At 47.6% G+C, this 24,217-nt stretch overlaps 1 protein-coding gene across 3 annotated transcripts in view; it reads right to left on the reverse strand.

Moving 5' to 3' along the window:
• Positions 1–2,309: 2,309 nt before the first annotated feature.
• LOC135212622 (fas-binding factor 1 homolog) overlaps positions 2,310–24,217 on the reverse strand; it is a gene marked incomplete at its 3' end in the record, with an annotated part of 53,097 nt that continues 31,189 nt past the window's right edge. For all 3 annotated transcript variants that reach the window (XM_064246209.1, XM_064246208.1, XM_064246207.1), the window contains 2 exon segments: positions 2,310–2,486; positions 23,387–23,545. In XM_064246209.1, coding sequence (XP_064102279.1) covers positions 2,310–2,486; positions 23,387–23,545 — 336 coding nt within the window.

The raw sequence follows: 24,217 nt of genomic DNA on the forward strand, positions 1-24,217 counted from the left end.
AGCGGGATCCTTATGCAGAGCCTGCTTAGAGAGCGAATGCGGAGCTGTCTCCTTGTAAAACTCCTCTCTTCCTTGTCGAGAAAAAGTTTCCACCTGCTGCCGCCTGCGTCCTGCGTCCTCCTGAACGTATGCGTCCACCATGCGTCCATCACTCTTCCTCTTGCGTCCTGCACTGCTTCGTCCTTCTTAAGGGATGCACTGCGTCCTGGCTTGCGCTGCACGTCCTGCGTCCTCTTGGAGGACTTAACCGGGAGAGACGAGTCCTTACGTCTAACCGAAGGTTGTTCGGGCTTCTTCCCATCGATTGGGACAATCACTGCTAATCTCTCCATTGCATGTCCCGCAGAACTTCCTTAGTCTCCGCTTCCTTAGGAGACTCCTGATGATGCGGAGATCGAGGACGCACCGGGTGCTAACACGGAGAGGCGAGCGATCCTGCGGTCTACGCAGTGGAGTTCCTCTAAGCGGAGAAACACCTCTCACCGCACCGCTAGTTACTTCCAACTGACGAGAAATCCTCTTCCTTTTGATAGGGATAGCTTCTTCATCCTCCGATGAAAAAAAATCTCAGGGCTACTCCACCCTTCTTGATCAACAGCCATTTCATCCTGTGATGAGGACGGAAAGTATGACCTCTTGAGAGGACGCGATACTTCCGCGAAACGCCTACTCCTTCCTGACGCCGAACTATCCGATGAATAACGGCACTTCCCAGTATCGCCTTTTCCATGGCGTACTGCTGCAGCCTGGGAAGCAACAGGACTGCCTGAAGGGACGACTGATCGCGAGTAAACCCCTCTCGCCTCCCTTTGACTGTCGACATGCCTTCTCCCTGGGAGCTTGACAAAGGTCTCGGTCTAGGAGCACGAGAGGGACAATCAGGCGCCCCCTCCACAACACTGTCACTAAACACTTCCACCTTTGTCTGTTAATCGTTTAATTTGATCTCCCATGGACGCAAGGGCAGCGAACACTTTCACAATTTGTGGATCAGTAGTATCCCCAGATACAGCAACGGGCGCAGGAGAAACCTGAGGGGAAGGTACTACGTCTACATGTGAATGAGCTGGAGAAGACACATGCAAAGTTCATTCATAGGCTTACTCGAAGACCCCGATCTCTCACTCCTAGAGACAGATCTTCTAACCCGATCTTTTTCTAATCTCTCAACATACTTCATAAGAGCCTTCCACTCTTTCTCATTCAGACACTGACATTCATTGCACCTATTGTCCCACGTACATACAAACTCCCGACACTTCTTACAAATAGTATGTGGATCTACCGATGATTTCGGCAGTCTCACCTTACACCCTTCTTTCACACAAACTCTAAACATACTTTCCTGAATCAGACATACTAAATCAAAATCCAAACCAAATGCGATTGCCACGCTAACTTCGTGAATACGATACCAATATCCAAAAAGTCTGTCAACAAGCAGGAAATTCTATCAGAGAACCAACAACGATGTTGCCGGTTCGGCTGGCAGAGAAAATCTGAGGAAAACGGGAATAGTTCCAAGTACCAGCGCCACGGGAACGGGGTGGCCATCACCTGAACTACCAGTGTACTAGCGGTTGCCGCGAGTTTTGAAATTCTGCCAGTGCGTCAAGAGGATAAGCTATATATATACCTGCCAGGTAAGTGTCATGCATAAAATTGTAATTACTCTTGTTGTGATAAAGATAACCAAAATCATTTTAATCTTGTTAATGCTATAAAGTTATCATAATATTGCATGTGTCAAACTAAGCAACTGTTCAGTTATTTGAGGCTAATGAATGGAAAAATGTTTAAACTGTATGTTTTATAAACATAGCACATTTCCTAAAGCAGCTACAGTAAACTACAGATATTGCTAGGAATATGCAGTATCATATATTCTACATTATCACACCCTTACAATAGCTGTCACATCCTCTGGCTCTAGTGTTGCGAATGACAACTAAACCAGTTAACATGTAGATGAACATAGAAGGAACACTTGACAGCCTAATAATCTGGGGGAGGGTAGTATATAAAGAAATAATGAGAAATAGTCAAAGTAAAAATAATGACAAATATTCAAAACAACAGTTATAGTTTGCTATGGGGTGAAACAAGGAAGACAAAATCATTAAGAACAAATAAATACGAGGAATAGTGATAAGAATTCCAGAAACTATCCAGAATTCATGAGTTCGTTCATAAAGTTATTATGAAGATTGCAATTTGCAAGAACATTTATAATTGCATATCTTCCTACCTCAACCAATTTTTCTACCGTTTCCTTTTGTCATCACAGTTACAGGAAAAGAAATGCTTACCCTTTCTAGTCTATCTTGTTGAGCATGTAACGCTTGTGTTTGACTTGCTATCTGAGCCAGTCGAATCTGTTGTTCCTCTCTTGTGCCCTGGAAACTCTGCCTTTGAGATTCCACTTCTTCCTGCATCTTCTTCAGAGATAACTTTTCTTGATCTAGATACTCCTTAACCACAGCATTCTAAAGAATGAAAACAGATTGCAGATTATACAAGACTTTACTGCGAAGTAGGACATTACGTATTATGAAAACTAGCAAGGTATAAAATACTAATGTTTATTGAATTATCGTATGAATACCCCATAAGGGGTACCATGAGGGGTAGTGTGTCTTGCACATAACATGGACAAGACCACCACATTGTTGCTATGCCTCTCAATTCTTATTCCCTGTGCTTTTACTTTACCTAGTTGTCCAACATCTTTAACTTTACTTTTGCCAATTGTTATGTTATTTACATTAGACCTCTCTCTTAAAATGTTTAAATCTTGTAGGGGCCAGAAGAGATTCTTTTTATATCTAAATTCCATCTAATAACTTGCAGTTCTTTAAAAGTTATGTAACTGAATCATTTGTAAATGATGGTTCTGACCAAATTTCCTTTGTAGCTTTATTTCCAGAACTTGACATAAATATAGGATGAAGCTTACACATTTGCATATGTACAACTGTTAGCAATGACTTGCACAGGACTGGGCCATGTGGACCATTCATAAAGTATCCATTGGTAGGTAAAATATGGCAGTAATCCACATATACATTATTTTTATTCCCCATATGTAACAATCTTTTAAGGTCATTAATGCCAATTCAACTAGTGCTATTAAGAACACTATCTCAAATGACTGTACGTATTCTAGTTTGTATCTTTTGAAATAAATATTAAGTTTTGTTAATACTGTACTGCAAGTTTCTACAAAAAAAATATAATGTAATAATGTACAAAGTTTTGAATACCGAATATCTCCATGTGGGGTCAAATGCCTTTCGAATACTGAAAAAGTTGCTTTGGTTACTTTTTCATGTTCAAAGCCTCTCTGGACATGGTCTAAACGAACTAATGAATCTAACATTGATCAATGTTTTATGACCTAAGCAGATCTAGAAATATAATTTTACACATTTGCATATAGAGTACCACATTAGTCTGGCACAGACCATTTATTTCAAGAACTTTACTTAAACATCTAGTTAAATGGATAGGTTTCAGGTCTATAGTTTATGGCTTTGCTTGAACCTTTCCAAGTTAGTGACTAGAAAAATATGTCCCAAAAATCTTACTGTGTACCACTAGGGTGTTTGTTACACTAAATATTAAAACCAATGTACTGTAATATTAAATGCATTGGGTCCCTCCTCAAATGGAAATAAAAGGGAATAAGTGTCAGTAAAGGGATCAAAGCTACCAGTACAACCTACAATGTCCAGATCAAATAACCATTCTAATCAGTAATTAACAACTCTAAAACTCATTACTACCTTAAATGAGTGGCTAGTTTTATGGGGGTAATGAGCTTCATAATAATAAAGGAACCAATTAAACCCATCACTGGATTATGATGCACATGAAACAAAGATAACAAGGTGGTTACAGTAAGTCTATTCTGTCTCTGAACTGTCACAATCATATAACGCATGAATATTCAATAAATTAAAATATGTACAGTATTGCTAATGACAAACCCTTAAGGACAGCCCAGTGAAAGCAAAGCATGTTGATTCAGTTTTATGTTTAGAATACAATGGTACCTCGACAAACGAAAGTCCCAGCTTACGAAAAATTCAAGTTACGAAAGCAAATACGAAGATATTTTTGGCTCTACATACGAAAATGGTTCAGGTTACGAAAGGTTGTTGCTGTAAAATCCCGAGATTCGCCCAGACCACCGATAACAATTTTAAAACTAGCGTGCTGCCAACTGAGTAGACTCGTCACCATCCTCCTGTTCTTCCATTGGTTCCTGATGCTAGTCACCGCCATAAGATCCTGCTCTCCCATTGGTCAGCATCTCTCCCATCGTGCTCTACATAAAAGCGTTCTTCTTCAGCCATTGCTTCGCACCAGTGTTATCGTACGCACGCGGAATTCGTTCGTTCACATATACGATTTCGTTTACTAACGTAAACTCGTGTTAGTGATTTCGTTGTACTACTTTATTGTGTTGTGGGAGAACTTAAGTACATATACTACATAACTTAATTACGTACAGTATACGTAGTCATGGGTCCCAAGAAAGTTGCTGAAGTTCACGGAAAGAAGAGGATGCTTTCTATGGAGACGAAGATGGAGATAATTAAAAAGTATGAAGCTGGCATGTGGTTGAGTGTGATCGCTGAGGAATATGGCCGAAATCCGTCGACGAAAGGCACCATCCTTAAGCAGAAGGAAGCCATCAAAGCTGCTACACCTTCCAAGGGCATCACTATTTTGTCCAACAAGAGGAGCCACGTGCACGACGAGATGGAGAGACTGCTTCTTGTCTGGATAAAAGACAAAGAAATCACTGACGATACGATAACTGAGATGGCAATCTCCCACAAGGCCAGTGCTATTTTTGGTGATTTGATTGCCCAGGCCGAAGATGACGGAGGAGAAGGGACATCGACGCCAACCCCAGACTTCAAGGCTTCTTATGGGTGGTTTGAAAAATTCCAGAAACAGACTGGCATCCATTCAGTGGTGCGGCATGGGGAGGCAGCCAGCTCGGACACGAAAGCGGCCGAAGCCTTTATTAATACGTTCGACGAGATGACGATCAACGAAGGCTACAGTTCTCAGCAAGTCTTCAACTGTGATGAGACTGGCCTTTTTTGGAAAAAAATGCCTCGTCGGACGTACATTACAGAGGAAGAGAAGCTACCCGGGCATAAGCCTATGAAAGACAGGCTTACGTTCGCACTTTGTTTGAACACCAGTGGGGATTGCAAGGTGAAGACCCTACTTGTGTATCATTCGGAGACTCCTCGAGCCTTCAAGGCCCACAAAGTGCTAAAGGAGAAGTTTCCAGTGATGTGGGAGGGCTAATGCGAAAGCCTGGTAACGAAACTTTTGTTCACCGAGTGGGTAAATCTGTGTTTTGGCCCGACAGCAAAGAAATTCTTGGAAGAGAAGCGCCTCCCTCTGAAATGTCTGCTGTTGTTGGACAATGCCCCTGCTCGCCCTCCTGGCCTCGAGGAAGATATCCTAGTGGAGTATTCTTTCATCAAGGTTTTTTATCTTCCGCCTAACACCACCCCTCTCCTCCAGCCCATGGACCAGCAAGTGATATCGAACTTCAAGAAGCTGTATATGAAACATCTTTTCAAGAAATGTTTCGACATCACCGATACCACAAACCTCACCTTGCGTGAATTTTGGAAGGAGCATTTCGATATCGTAATGTGCATCCGACTCATCGACCAAGCTTGGCAGGAGGTTTCGAGGCGAACCTTGAATTCTTCGTGGAGGAAACTCTGGCCTGATGCCCTATCCCCCTGAGACTTCGAGGGATTTGTCGTTGGCGAAGCTGGTGCATATTCAGAAACAGTTGACGAACCTGAAACTGTTTCGCAACCAGATCTTGACAAGATCGTTGCACTCGGCAAGTCCATGGGGCTGGTCGTCGACGAGGACAACATCAATGACCTTCTCGAAGAGCACCAAGAGGAGCTTATGACGGATGACCTGAAGGAGTTGGAGGCCATGCAACATAATGTCGTTCAAGAAGAGTTCTCTAGCAGCGGCAAGGAGGAGGAGGAGGACCCTATGACAATGGCAGAAATTAAGGATGCTCTAGCTGCTTTTCATAAGGTTCAATCATTTGTAGAAAAGAAACACCCCGAAAAGGCTTGCACAGGTCGTATGCTTGCGCAGTTTGATGACGTTTGCCTGAGTCATTTCAGGAACATTGTCAAAAGCAGGCAGAAGCAATCTTCCTTGGATAGTTATTTTTTAAAGAGGCCTTTAGTAGGAGTAAGCAAACAGGAAGATCCAAGTGATACTACAAATAACAGAAAGTTGCAAGTGGTGAAGAAATGGAAATTTTGTAAAGCATAAAAAAGTAAAAAAAATGTAAAAATAAAAAAAAATAAATAATTTTATTTTAATTTTTTTGTAAAGTTAAGTGTTAAGGTTTTGTGCCATTTGTTAACGTGTTTCGTAAAGTTTAGTCTTAATGTTTCCTGACATTTTTTAATGTGTTTCGTAAAGTTATGTGTATGTACAAGTTTTCTGCCGTTTGTCCTCCTCCTCTGTCGCCACTTTCGGATATAGCCTCACTCGAAAGGTAAGGTATCACATTTTACTACATACGTAAGTATATGTACGTACAGTATTTCTTGTATACCATTTACACTACTAATACACTTTACTTACAGGTACTATGTAGTACATATTAGTAGTATGTATTAAGTTAGGTACTGAATGGTCCAAATTGTTGTATTTCATTGTTTATTGGTCAATTTAGCTTTATTATAAAATTTACTGGGGTGTTTTTATAGGGATTGGAATGAATTAGGCAATGCGGTTCAAGATACCAAAATGACAATTTGTCGAAAATTGCATTTTTCCTAACTATACAAACCTGAGGTCCTTTAACAATAGGAAGAGCTAGCGGCAGCTGGAACGGTCGTAAGCTTCGAACAAGGGGAGAACGGTAGTTAACTGCTTGTCCGATCGTCGCGCGGCAGTGAGGTAAACAAATCACTTTTGCTTTTGGCCCATGCAAAATACGCAGAGTGAGGGGTGGCATGAGGAGGGACTATATGTAAAGGACCTCAGGTTTGTATAGTTAGGAAAAATGCAATTTTCGACAAATTGTCATTTGTTCCGATACGTAATACAAACCCTCGGTCCTTTAACAATAGGAAGACTCACTTCTTGGTGGGAGGAATCTGAGTCTTTGAATGAACAGACTGGTGTTCGTCCATCCTTGGAGTGCCTCCCTGGTCGTAAGAGCGAGGGAGGGATCCAAGCCTCTGTCCGATTGATCGGGGTGTGCACCGCAGGATCAATGGTCAGACCTCTGGCCGAGTACTAAGAGAGAGCAAGCGTATCTCTTCGTACCAGCATTGTAAGAACTTGTTCCTGTACAGGAGCAAATATAAAGTCATGGGTTTGTCTCATGTAGGTATCCACTTCCTCCCCCTTGTAGGAGAAAATGGTGGATATACGCTCCTATCCCTAGTGAAAGGGATAGGATGGAGCTCGGTCGAGTAGCTTACCTGCATCTGACTCCTTTCCAGCATGGTGACGACCGTATCCCTCTGCCCACAGGTAGAGGTAGAGAAAGATGGTGAAGAGAAGCCAGTCACACTCTCATTCGCACATTCATTCTCCCAGTCATACCAGGAATCGATGCTGTTCTGCCTGCTTGGGTGCTGGGTAAGCTTACACAACGTGTTGAGCAGCCACCACAGGTCCCAAGGAAAAAGTATCCAAGGACTTGTGGGCAATATCCCGAAGGTAAAGAAGGACGTGAAGGTGGTCTGGTTGGCACAGACACCTGCCTTCAGGACCTGCGCCAAGGAGTTAATTTTCTTACGGAACGCTAAGGAGGGTCCGATACCTCTGACTTCGTGGGCTCTCGGTCGGAGCGTACGGATGTCGTCACTACCATCAGCCTCGTACGCTCTCCTGATCACCTCACGTAGCCAGAAAGAAAGCGTGTTCTTGGATACTTCTTTCTTGGTAACCCCAGTGCTAACGAAGAGGGCGTCGACACTCAGGCCTGAGGTGCGAGTTCTCTTCAGATAGCGCCGTAGCGCCCTCACAGGACAAAGCAGCATCTCATCCGCATCATTATCGGTGAAGTCCAGAGGGAGGGGATCGTGAAAGACTCGAACCTGTCGTCAGGGATCGACGGATTCTGAGTCTTAGCTACGAAGTTCGGGACGAAATCGAGCGTCACAGATCCCCAACCTCTGGTGTGTTTAACATCATAAGAAAGACCATGTAGTTCCCCTACTCTCTTTGCCGATGCCAGGGCCAGCAAGAAGAGGGTCTTGAGGGTCAGATACCTGTCTGACGACTCTCGGAGTGGCCTCGAAGGGTCTTCGAGTCAAACTCCTAAGGACGAGAGTCAACATCCCGCCAATCCCACGCAGGGGGCCTGAGTTCCCTGGGTGGGCAAGACCTTTCGAAGCTCCTCATAAGCAAGATCTCGAACGAGTTCAAGATGTCCAGTCCCCTCAGTTTTAGGACAAGAGCCAGGGCGGCTCTATATCCTTTAACTGTGGGTACTGAGAGGAGCTTCTCCTCGGCGAAGAAACATGAGGAAAATCCGCTACCTGCTGAAGAGTGGCTCTGAGAGGAGACAGACCCTGTCTATGACACCAACCACAGAAGACGGCCCACTTACCCCTGGTACACAGCTGCAGAGGACTGTCGGACGTGTCCAGCCATCTCTGTTTGCTGCGCTACGAGAAAAGCCTCTCGTTCGCAAGAGATGGTGGATAACAGCCAGCCGTGAAGTTGAAGGGACTGGACTGCTTGGTGGTACCGTTCTACGTGTGGCTGGGCTAGAAGGTTGTGCCAATGGGGTAGCTCTCTCGGTGCTTCCGCAAGAAGAGCCAGCAGGTCCGGATACCAAACGGCCTGAGGTCGTTTGGGAGCCACCAGGATCATCCTGAGATTCGGGGTGGTCAGCGCTCGGCTGATCACTTTCCGAATCAGACAGAAGGGAGGAAAGGCGTAAACGAAGAGGTTGTCCCAGGGGTGTTGGAGAGCGTCCTCTGCAGCTGCCCATGGGTCCGGCACGGCTGAAAAGAAAACCTGCAGTTTTCTGTTGTGCCGGGTAGCGAACAGGTCTACGACCGGTCGCCCCCACAGGTTGAAGAGCCTTTCCGCCACGTCTGGGTGTAGAGACCATTCGGTTCCTATCACCTGATCCCGACGGCTGAGCTTGTCCGCTACTACATTCCTCTTGCCTGGAATGTAGCGTGCTGACAGCTCTATCGAGTGAGCCGTGGCCCACTCGTGCACCTGCACCGTCAACTGGTGAAGCGGAAGAGACACTAGGCCCCCCTGCTTGTTGACATATGCCACTACTGTGGTGTTGTCGCACATCAACACCACTGAGTGTCCCACCAAGCGGTCCTGAAATTCTTGGAGAGCGTAGAACGCCGCCTTGAGTTCCAGGACATTGATGTGAAGGTGCTTTTCGTGATGGTCCCACACACCTGCAGTCAGCAACTCCTCCAGGTGTGCGCCCCATCCCTCGGTCGATGCGTCTGAGAACAGCAGCATCTCCAGGGGGGGAGTGCGGATGGGCACTCCTCTTAAGAGGTTCTTGTCGTCGAGCCACCAGGCTAGGTCCTGCCTCACCTTTTCCGTGAGAGCCACGGGAAAGTAAGGAGGATCCTTCGCCTGAGACCAACTCTCCCTTAGCCTCCACTGGAGAGACCGCAGGTGAAGACGCCTGTGAGGGACTAACTTCTCGTGACGACAGATGGCCGATCACGACTTGCCATTGCTGTGCTGCCTGTTCCTGCCGAGACAGGAACCGGCCGGCTGCCTCCCTGAATTTGCTGATTCGCAAGTCTGCGGGAAAGACTTGCCCTGCTACCGTGTCTATCAGCATACCCAGGTACTTCATCTTCTGCTTGGGTTCGAGATCGGACTTCTCGTAGTTTATCACAATCCCCAGATCGTGACAAAACTTGAGAAGTCGATCCCTGTCCTGCAGCAACTGCGAGCGGGAGCTCGCCAGGACCAGCCAATCGTCGAGATACCTCAGAAGACGTATCCCGTGCGAATGGGCCCAAGCTGACACCAGAGTGAACACTCGCATGAACACCTGTGGGGCGGTTGACAGACCGAAACAAAGTGCCCTGAATTGGTACACCGCCCCGTCGAAGATGAAGCGGAGGTACTTTCTGGAGGACTGATGGATGGGTATTTGAAAATACGCGTCCTTCAAGTCCACTGAAAGCATGAAATCGTTCCCCCTGATCGAGTCGAGCACGGAGCGTGCCGACTCCATCGTGAACCGAGTCGTGCGAACGAAGCGGTTCAGGGGAGAGAGGTCTATCACCGGACGCCAGCCCCCCGATGCCTTCTCCACTAGGAAGAGGCGGCTGTAAAAGCCCGGTGACTGGTCCTCTACGATTTCCACAGCTCGTTTCGCCAGCATGGTCTTGATCTCCTGTCGAAGAGCGTTGTCCTTTGATGATCCCCGGACATAGGTTTGTAGATGGACCGGTTTGGAGATGAGGGGGGGCCGAGACTCGAAGGGTAGTAGATATCCCTCCCGAAGGACGTCTACTATCCAGTTTCTCGGCGCCATAAGCGCTGCCAAGTTGCCCAATGGCTCGCTAGGCACCCCCCCACTTCCGGCAGCAGGTGAGGGGGAACGCCGTCCCTAGCGTTTCCCACCTCGTTTCGACTTCTTCCCACCACCTCCTCGGGGAAAGGAGGTCTGGGAGGAGGGCTGGTTACGGCCTCCTCTCGCAGAAGTCGAAACAACAGGAGTCTTCACACGGGGCTTAGGGAGGAGCAACCGTCTTAGCCGCCGTGGAAGCGCCAGCTAAACTCTTAGGCTTAGCCGCAGTTACTCGAGATTGCCCAGTAACCTTCGAGACTGCCTGGTGAACTAAGCGGTCACTGTCATCAGTGCGCCGCCTTTCCACCGCAGCGTCCACCATCTCTCCGGGAAAGAGAGCGGAGGAACTCCTAATGGGTCCGTTGCGAAGCCCGAGTGCCGCCTCACGCCCAGCCCCCTTGGTCACTCGGGTAAGGACTGCGTCCCTACGTCGAAGAACCAAGTTGGCCCACAGGTTAGCAGTCTGATGGGCGAGGTAAGAGATAGCTCTTCCTCCAGACTGGCACAGTCTCCTGAAAGAAGCGTCGTCTTCGAGAGCAGAGCTCCCAGAGCCGGCCGCTACTTTGGATATTGTGAGGGACCACAAATCCAGCCAAGAGACTGCCTGGAATGCTGCCATAGCGGTAGATTCCAGGGCAAGTGCCTCCTGCTGCGAGAACCAGAGGTTCTCCGACAGGAGCTGCTGCAGGGACACACCTGGAGTCAGCCTTGCTAACTCCGGGTTAACCTGTTTTCGGCGGTATCGGGTCTTCCGATGGCACATAGAAACGCCTCTGACGCTGTAGGGGAGGAGGAAGCAGCTTGGAAGACCGTCCGGATTTCAGCGAATCCTCTCGCCCTGAGACGAGATTCTCCACCTGATCCAGGACTGAGTCTGCAAGCTCCGATCGCGGCAGTCCCACCATCATTTTGGGTTCCCTCTTCGGGCCCCAAAATGACTCGAGCCGGGACGTGGGCTCGGACGGTGGTAGCGGCGATCCTTCCGCAAGGCCATTATGCTGACGAATCAGCTTAATGACTTCTGCAAAGTTCCTCTGTATCTCGGGAGTAACTGCGTCTTGCGGAGTAGGACCGTCCAGTCCCTCCAGCAAGAACAGATCCCGAGATACTCCTCCTTCAGAAGGAGGAACAGCGACAGACCCCTCACGGTCGCCTCCAGCTACTTGCGCGTACGTCCTGGCCGGTCCTAAAACTGTGCCTGGTGCGTACGGCGTCATAGCGGGATCGCGAGCGGCGCACCCCTCGCGATCACTCCTAGGTACCTCGCTCCTCCCGGTGTAGCCCGAGGAGGTTGAAGGTTACTGGAAGGAAGGCAGACCTGACGCTCCCCCCTCGCTCGCTGGCAGGACCAGCGTGCTTGGAGGGCTGCTGCTGATCCCCAACCCGCGGTGGTGATCGAGCAGCAGGCCTAGCCTTGCCGCTCGCCTGGGGCGAGAGGCTCGGCTGAGAACGTCGACCCCGATCCCGAGCGTCAGGCGAGCTGTTTGCTGGTCACCTCCGTCCCTCCGCCCGGTCCCGATGGGAGCGGCGGTCAGGTGACCTGCTAGGCTCGCTGTCGCGGTGAGACCGGTGAGCGTCCTCTCGGCGCTGGTACTGACGGCCGCCGCGGGGACCCCTTCCTCGCCTCAACCCGTGGCTGGTCAGCGACCGTCACGTCTACCCAAGCAGCCAGCTGGTTGCTGCGAGAGCGTCCACTGGCCTGGCGAGAGTCGTCTGCACGACTCTCGCCAGTCTTCTGCTCCGCGCTTCCGTCTTGACGGCGAGCGAGCTCGGGCGTCAAGACTTTGGCTGGACGGTCTCCCGCGGAAGACCGTCCACTCGGTACTTCTCGCGAACGAGAAGCCGAGGCGGATCCTGGTTTAGCGGCAGAACCGCTAATACCAGGCGAGGAAGTGCCAGCCGAGGCTGGTACTCCTCTGGTCCCCGTCGTCTTCTTCTTTGCAGAAGAAGAGACGGGCCCTGTTCCCGAGGGAGCAGGAGGACCAGCAGAAGAGCTCCCCGAATCGCCTGAGCGAGACGGGCCCTTAGAAGGTCCCGAAGGAGCCTTCTTAGGGGGGGAGGAGGCAGCCTTCTTCTTCTTCGGCTTGGTAGCCTTAGAAGTCGAAGGGGAAGAGGAGGCAGCAGACGACGAAGAAGACGACGACACCTTCCTCTTCTTCCTCTTCTTCTTCGCCAGGCTCCGCAGGACAGACGTCAGGTCTTCCATCCAGGAGGGAGCCGGGGCAGTTGCCGAAGCAACAGGGCCCGACTGCACCTGTCCGGAAAGACCTGAGCCTGGAGCAGCACCACCAACAACAGGAGCGACAGGAACAGGTACAGGAACAGCAGGAACAGCAGTGTCTGGAACAGCGGGAGCGGCAGGGACAGCAACAGGTACCGGCGGTACGGCAGCAACCACAGGAGAGCCAAGCGTCCTGTCGGCAGCTACCTGCATTCTCGGTACTGGCGGCAAGTCTAAGGGAGAGCTTTTAGGGCAGCGGAAGTCCGGGGTCGGCAGCACAAAGAACCCAGGTGGCGGTGGCATGGTTCTCTTTGACACAGCAGCGAGAGGTCTCTGTACCGCAGCTGTCGGCGTCACCGTCGTTACATGCGGCGTGTACACTAGATGCGGCGGCATGCCATAGGCTGGAGTCGTGATCGTAGTAGTGGTGGTGGTCACTACACCATGTGTGACCACTGCCGACCCCGCCAACCGCTGGATCAACCCTTGAATGCTTGGCACTCCCTGCAACCCCAGCGACTCCCACACCTGTCCCAGGTCGTCCTTCACTGGTGGCACACCTGCGGAAGCAACAGTCGGGTTAGTTAGAGGGGTTCCCTCGCGCCTGGGGGGAGACAAAGCCCACCCAGAGCGGACGGAAGACCCCGAGTACAACTGGACGTCCGGGTAGCGAGCGCCCTCCTCCACACTCGACGGATCAAGTGAGGAGAAGGACTCCGCTACCCCCCCCGCAGGGGAAGGCGCAAACCGTGGGGGCTGACCGGGAGGCAGGAAGGAAGACGAAGTATCGGTAACCAAAGGAGTCACTGGAGAGCTTTCCGATGACTTCTTTGCAGGCCTAAGTCTCTTCCTGCCCTCGTACAGAACCCACTGCGCCTCGGACCAATTTACACATGTAATACAGGGCTCGCCTCGGGAGCATTCTCGCCCCCGACAACGAGTACACACTTCATGTGGATCAACATCCACAAAGGATCGGAATCCGCCGCATTTACGCCCCTCCAGCCCGGGACACACTCTACGGGCGACCGGGGGGCGCGGCGAAATCTCCATTTCTTGATCCGTCATAATTATCAATAAATGCAATAAAGAAATGAAAGCAAGTACTTACAAATTCATTTACCACACACAAACAAACCAGAAAGAGGGCTGAATAAACCAAAGCAACGACAATAGCGGGCAGAGCGATGACGAACACGTCTTGTCTCACCACGGCCGAAAGCAAAAGTGATTTGTTTACCTCACGCGCGACGATCGGACAAGCAGTTAACTACCGTTCTCCCCTTGTTCGAAGCTTACGACCATTCCAGCTGCCGCTAGCTACTTCCTATTGTTAAAGGACCGATGGTTTGTATTACGTATCGGAACAAAGCTCAGGTTACGAAGGCCGCCTCGGAACGGATTAATTTCGTATCCTGAGGTACCACTGTACCTAAAAAAAACAATAAGACTAGCAGAGGTTAAAATCAGGTTGTTCATACCCGAAAAACCTTTCGGTCTCAACAATAGGATCATTTCTAGTACCTAGCTACATCTGGTTAAAAAACAGATGAAAGCAAGGAATCTTGTAATATCTGGCAACGCATGCGTAGATCGGGTGAAGAGTGGTCAAGGACCACTCACCTACGCCACCGCGTCAGTCTTTTCTTTAACCGCCTGGGCGAGAGTCGTGGTTTACCTCTCTCTCGGCCTTTACCCAGTTCATTGCCCGTTTCGCTTGTGTTTTGTGCGTGTGTGTTTGGCTGATATTATGGCTTCTTCTGGTCCTTCTTGGTCTTGTCAACGTATGTGCCCCGGAATTCCAGGTTTTCAGTGTTCTTGTTTTTTGGCTTTGGCAGCAACCAATCCCCACATCATGTGTAGTAGGTGCCGTTTTAATTTTTGTACTATAACGAATCCTTGCATGGAATGCTGGGCATGGACTGAAGAGCAGTGGAAGTCGTTTTATACCAAGATAGAGCATCGGAGAGTTTCAACTCTTCCTTCTTGGGAAGGTTTTTTGCCTCCTGATGCTTCATCTCCTGCAGTTTTCACCCCCCATAGTAGCATTGTTTCTGTGTCTCCTTCCTTTTCTTCCATTGATTCGTCGCTGGAAGCATTGGGAGGCCACCAGGCTGATTTGTAATGTCGCCCCTTCTTCTTCATGAGTTAATTTGATTCCCGGGAAGGGGGAGGCTTTTTCATCATTTTCATTTATTCCAGAGTCAGAGGCATCCAAGATGGCGGCGATTTGGAGAGGTTGCTAGCGCACTTTATGGAGGCTTGCTACCCCTATCCTCAGAATGGCCAGGCCATCCCCCCTCCTCCAAGCCTCGTCTTTGTGGGTAGCCGAGGCCAGCCATCTTGTATTGCTCAGCCAGTGACTGTTTCCGCTTCTTCGAGTCGGAGGGAAGTCGTAGCGTCAGCCCCCGTTGATGACATCACTGGATCCGTCATTGTGTATTCCTCTGCCAGTGGCGTCTGCTTCCCCTTCAGACCGAGGGGAAGCCGTGACATCATCACCACCTGTGACATCACTCCCATCGATGACGTCACTCCCAGTCGTCTCCTCTGCACTGCCTCTCTCAGCAGTGACATCATCTCTGCTGCCCAGTTTGCTACATCTCCCTTTCATGTCATAGGAACCTTCTCTTGCAGATCAGTCTGAGGTTATATGCCAGGCAGTGCTTGAGAGGTTGGACTCTTGTTTTGGATGATAAGTTGGCTGCCCTGTCGGTTGGGAGGACTGGAAGGAAATGTGTTGCTTCGTCCCCGCCTCCTGCGAAGAGATCGCATAAGAAACCAGTGCTGTCTTCCTCTCCCTCTTCCCCATCTACAACACGTCGGCGTATCAAGCGTTAGAAGGCTAAGGACTTTGCTCTTTCTTCGCCTACGAGGGAAGAACAACGCGGACGTGTTCTCGAGAGTGTTATTGTCTCTTCCCTTGTGCAATCTGCAGTGGCTGCTTCATCCTCTGCATCGAATCGCGGGCGTGTTGCAAACTCCCCCATCCGTGCTCATCGCGAGCGTGTTGCAACCTCCCCCATTCGTGCACATTGCGAGCATGTTGCAACCTCCCCTGTCCCTGCACATGATGCAAGTGCTCCTTCTTCTCCAGGGCCTATTTGTCGCCGTAAGGATCTCAAGGCGCCTGTCAAGAGGTCGAAGGTGGTGAGTGTGGAGTTGGTGCAGCAGGAGTGTTTGCCTGCCCCTCTTACTGGTGCTTCCAAGAGTTCGACTCTGGGGGATTCTCCTTCAATCTCGAGTGTTCAGGATTCCTCTCCAACTCACATTCGTATGTTTGAGTCATCTGTTGGAGGAGTACATAGTGATGTTCCTAGTGGGTTCATCTCAGGAGCCGACGCTTGGACCCGGCCCAGGCAGGTCAGTTGGTGTTTCGGGCTGTTTGGCTGCTGATCCTTCCATTAATTTTAATGGGGAAGGTGCCATAGAGGAGCCTACACATTCTTCTCATCGTTGGTCCATTGCCGGAGCAGGAGGAGGGAGACACACAAGAGTTTTTGTCTTCCTTTTCAGAAGATGTTGATCTCACTCATGGGTTTAACAATTTGGAAAGTAGGACTCAGGCTTGGTCGTCTTACGCTCCTTCTTCCTTGGAAGCCTTGGTGGGAGCTACGCAGGATCCCAAATCATCTCTTCAGCTTCTCTTGTCGGGGCACGTCCAGTCGGTTTTGCATAAAGTTAATGCCTCTGTTTCGGATCGGGACGGTTCGCTTCGCTCTATGGGCTCTGCCAAGCTACTACCCCCACCTATCACGAAACATAAAAAGTACTATGCTACAAACTGCATTCTTGATGCCGTGCCATCTTAACCCAGACTTCATTCACCTGAAGCCGGGATTGACTTTGGAGCAGGTGAAGTTGGTGGCTCCGTCCTTGTCTCCACAAGATGCCTCAGCATTGAAATCTACAGCAGCCTTCATGCTGCAGACGGTTTCTTGGCTGGACTTCTGGTATGTGGTCATTGCCAAGATAGCTTCTGACAGGTCCCCAGAAGGGTTAGTGAGTGCATCCTCACTTGCAGTCTCTTGCAGTCCAGAGGCAAGCCATTTTTGTATATGACTCACCTCAGTGTTAATTTATGGGCTAACCTTCTGATTAGAAGAGACGCGGCTTTGTCTAGGATGGAGAGATCAGTTGACACGGAGTCCTTGCTGGCACTGAGGAACGGAGATCTATTGGAGTCCCAATATTTTTTCCTTGGACCGAGTTCGAGAATGCGATAAGACCGGTGGACCGAGCTGACACCAAAGACAGACTGGTGTACCAGGCCATGTCTAAGTTGGAGTCTCGTCCTCGGAGACATATGGTTCCTCCTCCTCCCCCTGTCTAGCAGCAGTCAAGATCATTAGCTGGTAGGCCATCGAGGAATTCGATTTTGGCAGGGCCTTCCTGTTCGACTCAGCCAAGGTCAGAGGATCAACGTCCCTTTCGCTCTCGTTCCTTTAAGCCAAGAAGGGGCCCAAGGGGCAGAGGTTAGGCACTTCTTCCTCTCCTACGCCGAGGGTGGGGGTTGCCTGGTGGGCCATTGGGCCAAGTGGCAGAGTTATGGGGCAGAGAAGTGGGTGGTAGATGTCCTTCGGATGGGGTACCTACTGCCACTCGACTTCTTTCCTCCTCTGTCAGACAAGCCGCAGCTCAGGAAGGCATATCCTCCAGATTCTCTGAAGTTCTTGGCTCTTTGGGAGGAAGTGCAGAAGATGATGGACAAGGATGCGATATAGGAAGTGGTGTGTCCGTTTTAGGCGTTTTACAGTCACATCTTCTTGGTGCTCAAGGCGTCGGGAGGATGAAGACCTGTGATCGACTTGTCCATCTTGAATCACTTCATCAGGAAGACACGGTTCAAGATGGAGACCCCATGTTTGGTGTTGGCAGCCGTGAGGGAAGGCGACTTCATGCTGTCGATGGACTTAAGGGATGCATACTTCCAAATCCCTGTTCATCCGACGTCCAGGAAGTTCCTTCGCTTCTCTCTTGGGGACAAGGTCTTTGAGTTCAAAGTCCTATGCTTTGGGCTGACAACAGCCCCTCAAGTGTTCACAAGGGTCTTCTCTCTCGTGTTAAGTTGGGCCCATGCTCAGGGGATCTGTTTGCTGAGGGGGACTCACCCCTGTTAAAGGTTCCTCTGTCTCTGGAAGTGAGAGAAAACCTTTGTTGGTGGTTGGATGACCAGAATCTTTCAAAGGGTGTCCCTCTGCGTTCTCTTCCACCGGACTTCCTTCTATTCTCAGACGCCTCCCTCTCAGGTAGGGGGGCTCATTTAGGCGGCCTCATCGCTTCAGGCATTTGGAGTTCGGAGAACAAGCAGCAATATATCAATGTCTTGGAGTTGAATGCAGCCTTCCTGGGTCTGAAAGAGTTTTGGGGGAAGGTAGAGGGTCATTCTGTCATTCTCATGTCGGACAACACCACAGTGGTAGCCTATGTGAACAAGCAGGGAGGCCTGGTTTCTCATAAACTTCATGCCTTGACCATCAAGGTTCACCAGCAGGCGGTCAGCAATTCGGTAGAGCTCTCAGCCAGGTATATCCCAGGCAAACGGAATATGGTCGCAAACAAACTCAGTCGTCGGGATCAAATCCTAGGTACAGAGTGGTCCCTTCATCAAGTGGTAGCAGACAAGCTTTTCCAGGTTTGGGGGAGACCCATGCTGGACCTTTTTGTGACTCACTTCAACAGGAAGCTGGAGATATTCTGTTCAGTGGTCCCAGATCCTTTAGCATTAGCAGAGGATGCATTCCAACATCCCTGGGACAACCTGGAGGTGTATGCCTTCCCTCTGATTTATTTGATCCGTCAAGTTCTGAACAGGCTAATGAGTTCACAGGGTCTCAGGATGACTTTGGTAGCCCCTCTGTGGCCTCAGGCAGAATGGTTCCCAGATCTGCTATCGTTGTTGTCAGAGGTTCTGAGGGAGATTCCCCTTGGCGACATCTCGTGTTAGCCCCATGCGGAAAGGTTCCACCAGTCAGTAGAATCCCTGTCTCTTCACGGCTAGAGGCCATCAAGTATCTCCTCCAAGCAGGAGGCTTTTCTCAGAAGGACTGCAGGGCATATGTCCAGCAGTCTCAGAAAGTCAACCTTTGCGGTTAACCAAGGCAAATATGCAATCTACTGTGATTGGTGTCGTAACAGGGTTTTTCTCCACTCACAACCTCTATTCAACGAATATCAGACTTTTAACCTTCCTCTGAGACGAGAAATGTTTGTCCGTTTCTGCCATTAGAGGCCTACAGGTACAGGGCACCCCTGAGTTTGGTGTTACGCCTTAAAGGTATCGACATCTCCTCTTCCTGGGAACTTTCCTTGCTAGTTAAGGGGTTTGAGAAGTCGAGTTCTCCTAGAGAGCTCAAGCCTCCGACGTGGGATGTTTCCTTGGTTCTCAAGAGCTTCACTAAGAGTCCATATGAGCCCTTGCGTCACTCATCTGACAGGAACTTGACGCTCCAGACAGTTTTCCTTCTGGCCTTGGCATCTTCCAAGAGGGTAGGAGAGCTCCACGGTCTGAGCTATGATGTGAAGCACACCAGGGGTTGGGGGTCAGTGTCCTTCGAATTTGTCCCGGAATTCGTGGCCAAGACCCAAAATCCCTCTGTGCACAATGACAGGTTCACTTCGTCTTCCATTCCATCACTGAATGACTTTGTGGGTGGTGATGCTCAAGACTTTTTGTTGTGCCCTGTCAGGGCCCTACGTTGCTATCTTAAAAGGACTCGGCACCTTAGACCAGGCTGCCGCAGACTTTTTGTTAGCACAGGTCGTACAAAGAAAGAGGTGTCTACGTTGCTATCTAAAAATGACTCAGCATCTTAGACCAGGCTGCCGCAGACTTTTTGTTAGCACAAGCCGTACAAAGAAAGAGGTGTCTAAGAATACTATCTCATTTTGGATACGGGAAGCCATCAGACAGGCAATACTTGACTCTTGATGATTCCACCACCACATCTGTGCAGGCTAGAGCGCATGACGTTAGGGGTATTGGTCACTCTCTGGCTTTCAATAAAAGAACTTGGCTGTACATAGTGCTGAGCGCTGGTGCTTGGTTACGCCAGTCCATGTTCACCTCTTTTTATCTTAAGGATGTTGCCCACAGATCTGCGAACACGTTTTCCCTGGGTCCTGTGGTGGCTGCCCAACAGGTTGTGTAACTCATAGTTGCCCATAACAGGGCACTTTTGTATCTTACCTAAGATGATTGTGTGGATGAGAGAATGAGTGAGTTGGCGGGTCTCCTTTCTCTTGTAACTTTCCTTCTTCCTTCGGGCGGGTTAAAGAATAGACATGTCATTCGCTGGACTGGTCTGATACAGGTGAGTAAGGTAGTCATACTGATAGTGTGGTCACTTAATATACAAATATCAAACCCTCTATTTGGTAGCATATGCTCCACTCCTTGGCAAGGAGGAGTTGGGAGTAGTACAAACCCTGGTGTATTGGTTTGCTATTGACAGTCAAAGTTTCTCTTTGGTCCCCTATACGTACAATGGTTCTCCCATATATCATTGTATGTTACTCAGGGTCTGAGTGGTTAGATATCATTTATCTAGCTTCTAAACGGGCTTCAGTCCCTCTCCAGAAGTCATTTCTTCTGGAAACTGGACTGGTGGGTAGGCCCCCAGCTGGTTTAGGACATCTTGTACCTCCCTCCAAGTATGAGTCTATCTATTGTTAAGACCGAAGGTTTGTTCGCGTATGAACAAATGACAAATTTTCTAAGACAATTTGTATTTTTCTAGCTACAAACCTGAGGTCTTAACATTATACTGCCCGCCTCTAGCCGCCCCTCTGTGTTAAGACATCTTGAGTTGGGAAAGACTGACGTGGTGGCGTAGGTGAGTGGTCCTTGACCACTCTTCACCCAATCTACGCATACGTTGCCAGATATCACAAGATTCCTTGCTTTCATCTGTTTTCTAACCGGTTACAGCTAGGTGCTGGAAATTATCCTATTGTTAAGACCTCAGGTTTGTAGCTATGAAAAGTACAAATTGTCTTAGAAAATGTCATATTAAAAGCATGATTCCCATGACAAAAGTACTGCAAAAGATGGATGGTGGGTACCAACTCAAGAAAGGAGGCAAAAGAATTAACCATCTGATGTTCAAGGATGACATCAAGCTTTATGGTAAGAGTATCAAGGAAACAGATACCTTAATCCAGACTGTAAGGATTGTATCTGGGGGGGATATCAGGACGGAGTTTTTTGTTTGGAATAGAAAAATGTGCCAATGGTCAACATACAAAAATGGCAAGTGGCAAGGACTGAAGGGATAAAGCAACCAGATGGGAACAGCATCAATCACATACTAGATGAGACAGGATTCAAATAGCTGGGAATGATAGGAGAGGATATAAAACACCAAGAGATGAGGGACATGAACAAGAAAGAATATGCAGAGACTTGAGGTGATACTCAAGTCGAAACTCAACTCCAGAAATATGATGAAAGCCATAAACACATGGGCAGTAGTGGAGTGGACGTAGGCTGAACTCCACAGCATAGACCAGAAAACTAGGAAACACCACATGACAATACACAAAAGCACTACACCCAAGAGCAAATACTATACATCACATGAAAGAAAGGAGGAGCGGACTACAAAGCAAAGAGGACTACATCAACATCGAGAGCAGAGCACTGGGACAATATCTGAAAACCAGTAAAGACGAGTGGCTAAGGAGTGCATGGGAAGAAGGACTAATAAAAGTAGACGAAGACAAAAAAATATACATAGAAAAGAGAATGACAAACAGAACGGAGGAATGACACAAACCAATGCACAGACAGTACATGAGACAGACTAAAGAACTGGCCAGCTATGAAACATGACAATAGCTACAGAGGGGAGAACTCATGAAAGAAACTGAAAGAATGCTAACAGCGGGACAAGATCAGGCCCTAAGAACCAGATACAGTGGACCCCCCGTATTCACGTTCTCCAGATTCGGGGACTCACACATTTACGGATTTCTCTTGGGAACGTTTGCCTTAATCGCGGAAAATTCACATATTCGCGGTATTTTTCTATGAGAAATATCCACAAATTCCTGTTTTTTTATCAATTTCATCACAAAATGCACTTTTTGTGATAAAACTATTAAAAAAAAACAAGTTTTCAGCATTTTAATAGGGGTTCCAACTATTCACGGGTTCTAACTAATCACAGGGGGGGTCTGGTATGCATCCCCCGCGAATACGGGAGGACCACTGTATATGTTCAAAGAATGATAGACAAAAACAACATCACACCCATATGCAGGAAGTGCAATATGAAAAACGAGACCATAAACCACATAGCAAGCAAATGTCCAGCACTTGCACAGAACCAGTACAAAATGAGGCATGATTCAGTAGCAAAAGCCCTCCACTAGAGCCTAAGCAAGCCATGCTAGCTAGCTTGCAGTAATAAGTGGTACGAACACCAACCTGAGGGAGTGATAGAAAACACAGGGAAAGATCCTCCAGAACTATGGTATCACAACAAACAGGGTGATATGTGCCAATAGACCAGAAATGACTGATTGACAAAATCAAGAGGAAAGTATCACACATTGATGTTGCAATACCATGGGACACCAGAAGAGATGAGAAAGAAAGAGAAAAAATTGATAAGTATCAAGGTCTGAAAATAGAAATAAGAAGGATATGGGATATGCCAGTGGAAACTACCCATAGTCATAGGAATACTAGGCACGATCCCAAGACCACTGAAAAGGAACTTGGTTTGTTTTGTTTGTTTGTATGGTGTTATTACATTGCATGGAACCAGTGGTTATTCAGCAACAGGACCAACGGCTTTACTGACTTCCGAACCACGCTGAGAGTGAACTTCTGATGGTGAAGTAGCTCCAGGGACTCAGGCAGGAGAGTGTGCTGCTAGAAACCACACATAGTAAGAAAAGTGATGGATCCCTAAGGAGGCAGGATGCAACCTGGAACCCCACACTATAAAAACCACCCAGTCAAATATGACGACTGTGATAGACGCTCCCCCACCCCCCCCAAAAAAAAATAATAATAAATAATAATAATATGCACATGTAATGGGTATATATATTGCATCATATTTCTAGTATATGAATCTGAGAAGTAAATTTGAAACTTAAGGCAAAACTTCATTAAATTACCAACAGATGTGAAGGGAAATGGATTCAATTGAACAGATGATGGTTTGGATTTCCTTCTCAGAATTAATTTCTAACAATGTGGACCTAATTCAAAAATTCCTGAACACTATTGGGATAATTGTGAAACACATAATTTTCATATATACATTGGTAAAACAAGAAATAGGATGGAGGATGTGTGATAACTCCAGGAAGTATTGATGAAGTGAAGAAAAATATCAGAGGGGAAAACTGATACTAAACTCAAAACAAGAAAAGGGCTCGAGAGACACCATCAGAGATAAAAAAAAAAGGAAAAAAAGAAAGAAAGGAGCAGATCTAGAGACTGATACTCAAAAACCCATTAAAACAAAAAAACAAAAAATATTAAAAAATTTATTTCAAATTTAAAATATAAGCTGATTTTCCTGACCGCAGTACAAACTTACCTTTGCTTTTTCTTGCTCTAATTTTGAGCTCAATTCCCCAAGCCTTTCTTCTTCCTCATCTAGGCATTTCTCTCTATATACCACTGCAGTCATCTTTTCTTGCAGTCTGCGATGTTCATCATTTAAGAACTTCATTTCAGCATCTAATTCCACTTGACTCTAAAAGTATAAACTTCATTCATTTACATTATCAGCATTAGGTTATGAGAAAACTAAGAACATTTCTAAAATCTATACTAACTTCATAAAATTTTCCTAAGGTAATCTATCTTTGACAACATAAACCACAAAACACAACTGACTTTCAGCAGCTTATTCCAGTACTTTCAATATTGATGAGGTGTTCAACAACTATGGCCTTGATTTTACTGTTCTGAGGAATCAAATGATCACACATTACTGGATTAGTAAAATTACTTCAAAGCACCCTTTGGCCCTAACTAAATTATAACTTCTGCCTTTGATCTATTCCCTCTAGTCTCTTTGCTCTTGTTCCAATTTCCACCTTTCATTTAAGAGCAAAATCCTCAGGTCAGTTCTAGCTTCGAAATGTAGCTTGATGGGTTGGTTAAATTTCTTTTTACCAAAGTGACGAAAGCAACTAAACTCATATGGCATGTAATAAGACAAACATTTTTTCACCAAAGATTATCTTGGAATTAAAGAGTTGTTTTACTTATGGTTGAAAACTACAACAGAAATTAAATCCATATCTTTCTGTGTTACTAGTTATAAACCTTCACAGCTAACATTTCTGAAATAATGTTCATGATATATAACACTTCCCTAATAACAACATACACACACATTACATTGGGATTTGGTTTCTCC

Source organism: Macrobrachium nipponense, chromosome 41 (genome assembly GCF_015104395.2).
Source record: "Macrobrachium nipponense isolate FS-2020 chromosome 41, ASM1510439v2, whole genome shotgun sequence".
Lineage (NCBI taxonomy): Eukaryota > Metazoa > Arthropoda > Malacostraca > Decapoda > Palaemonidae > Macrobrachium > Macrobrachium nipponense.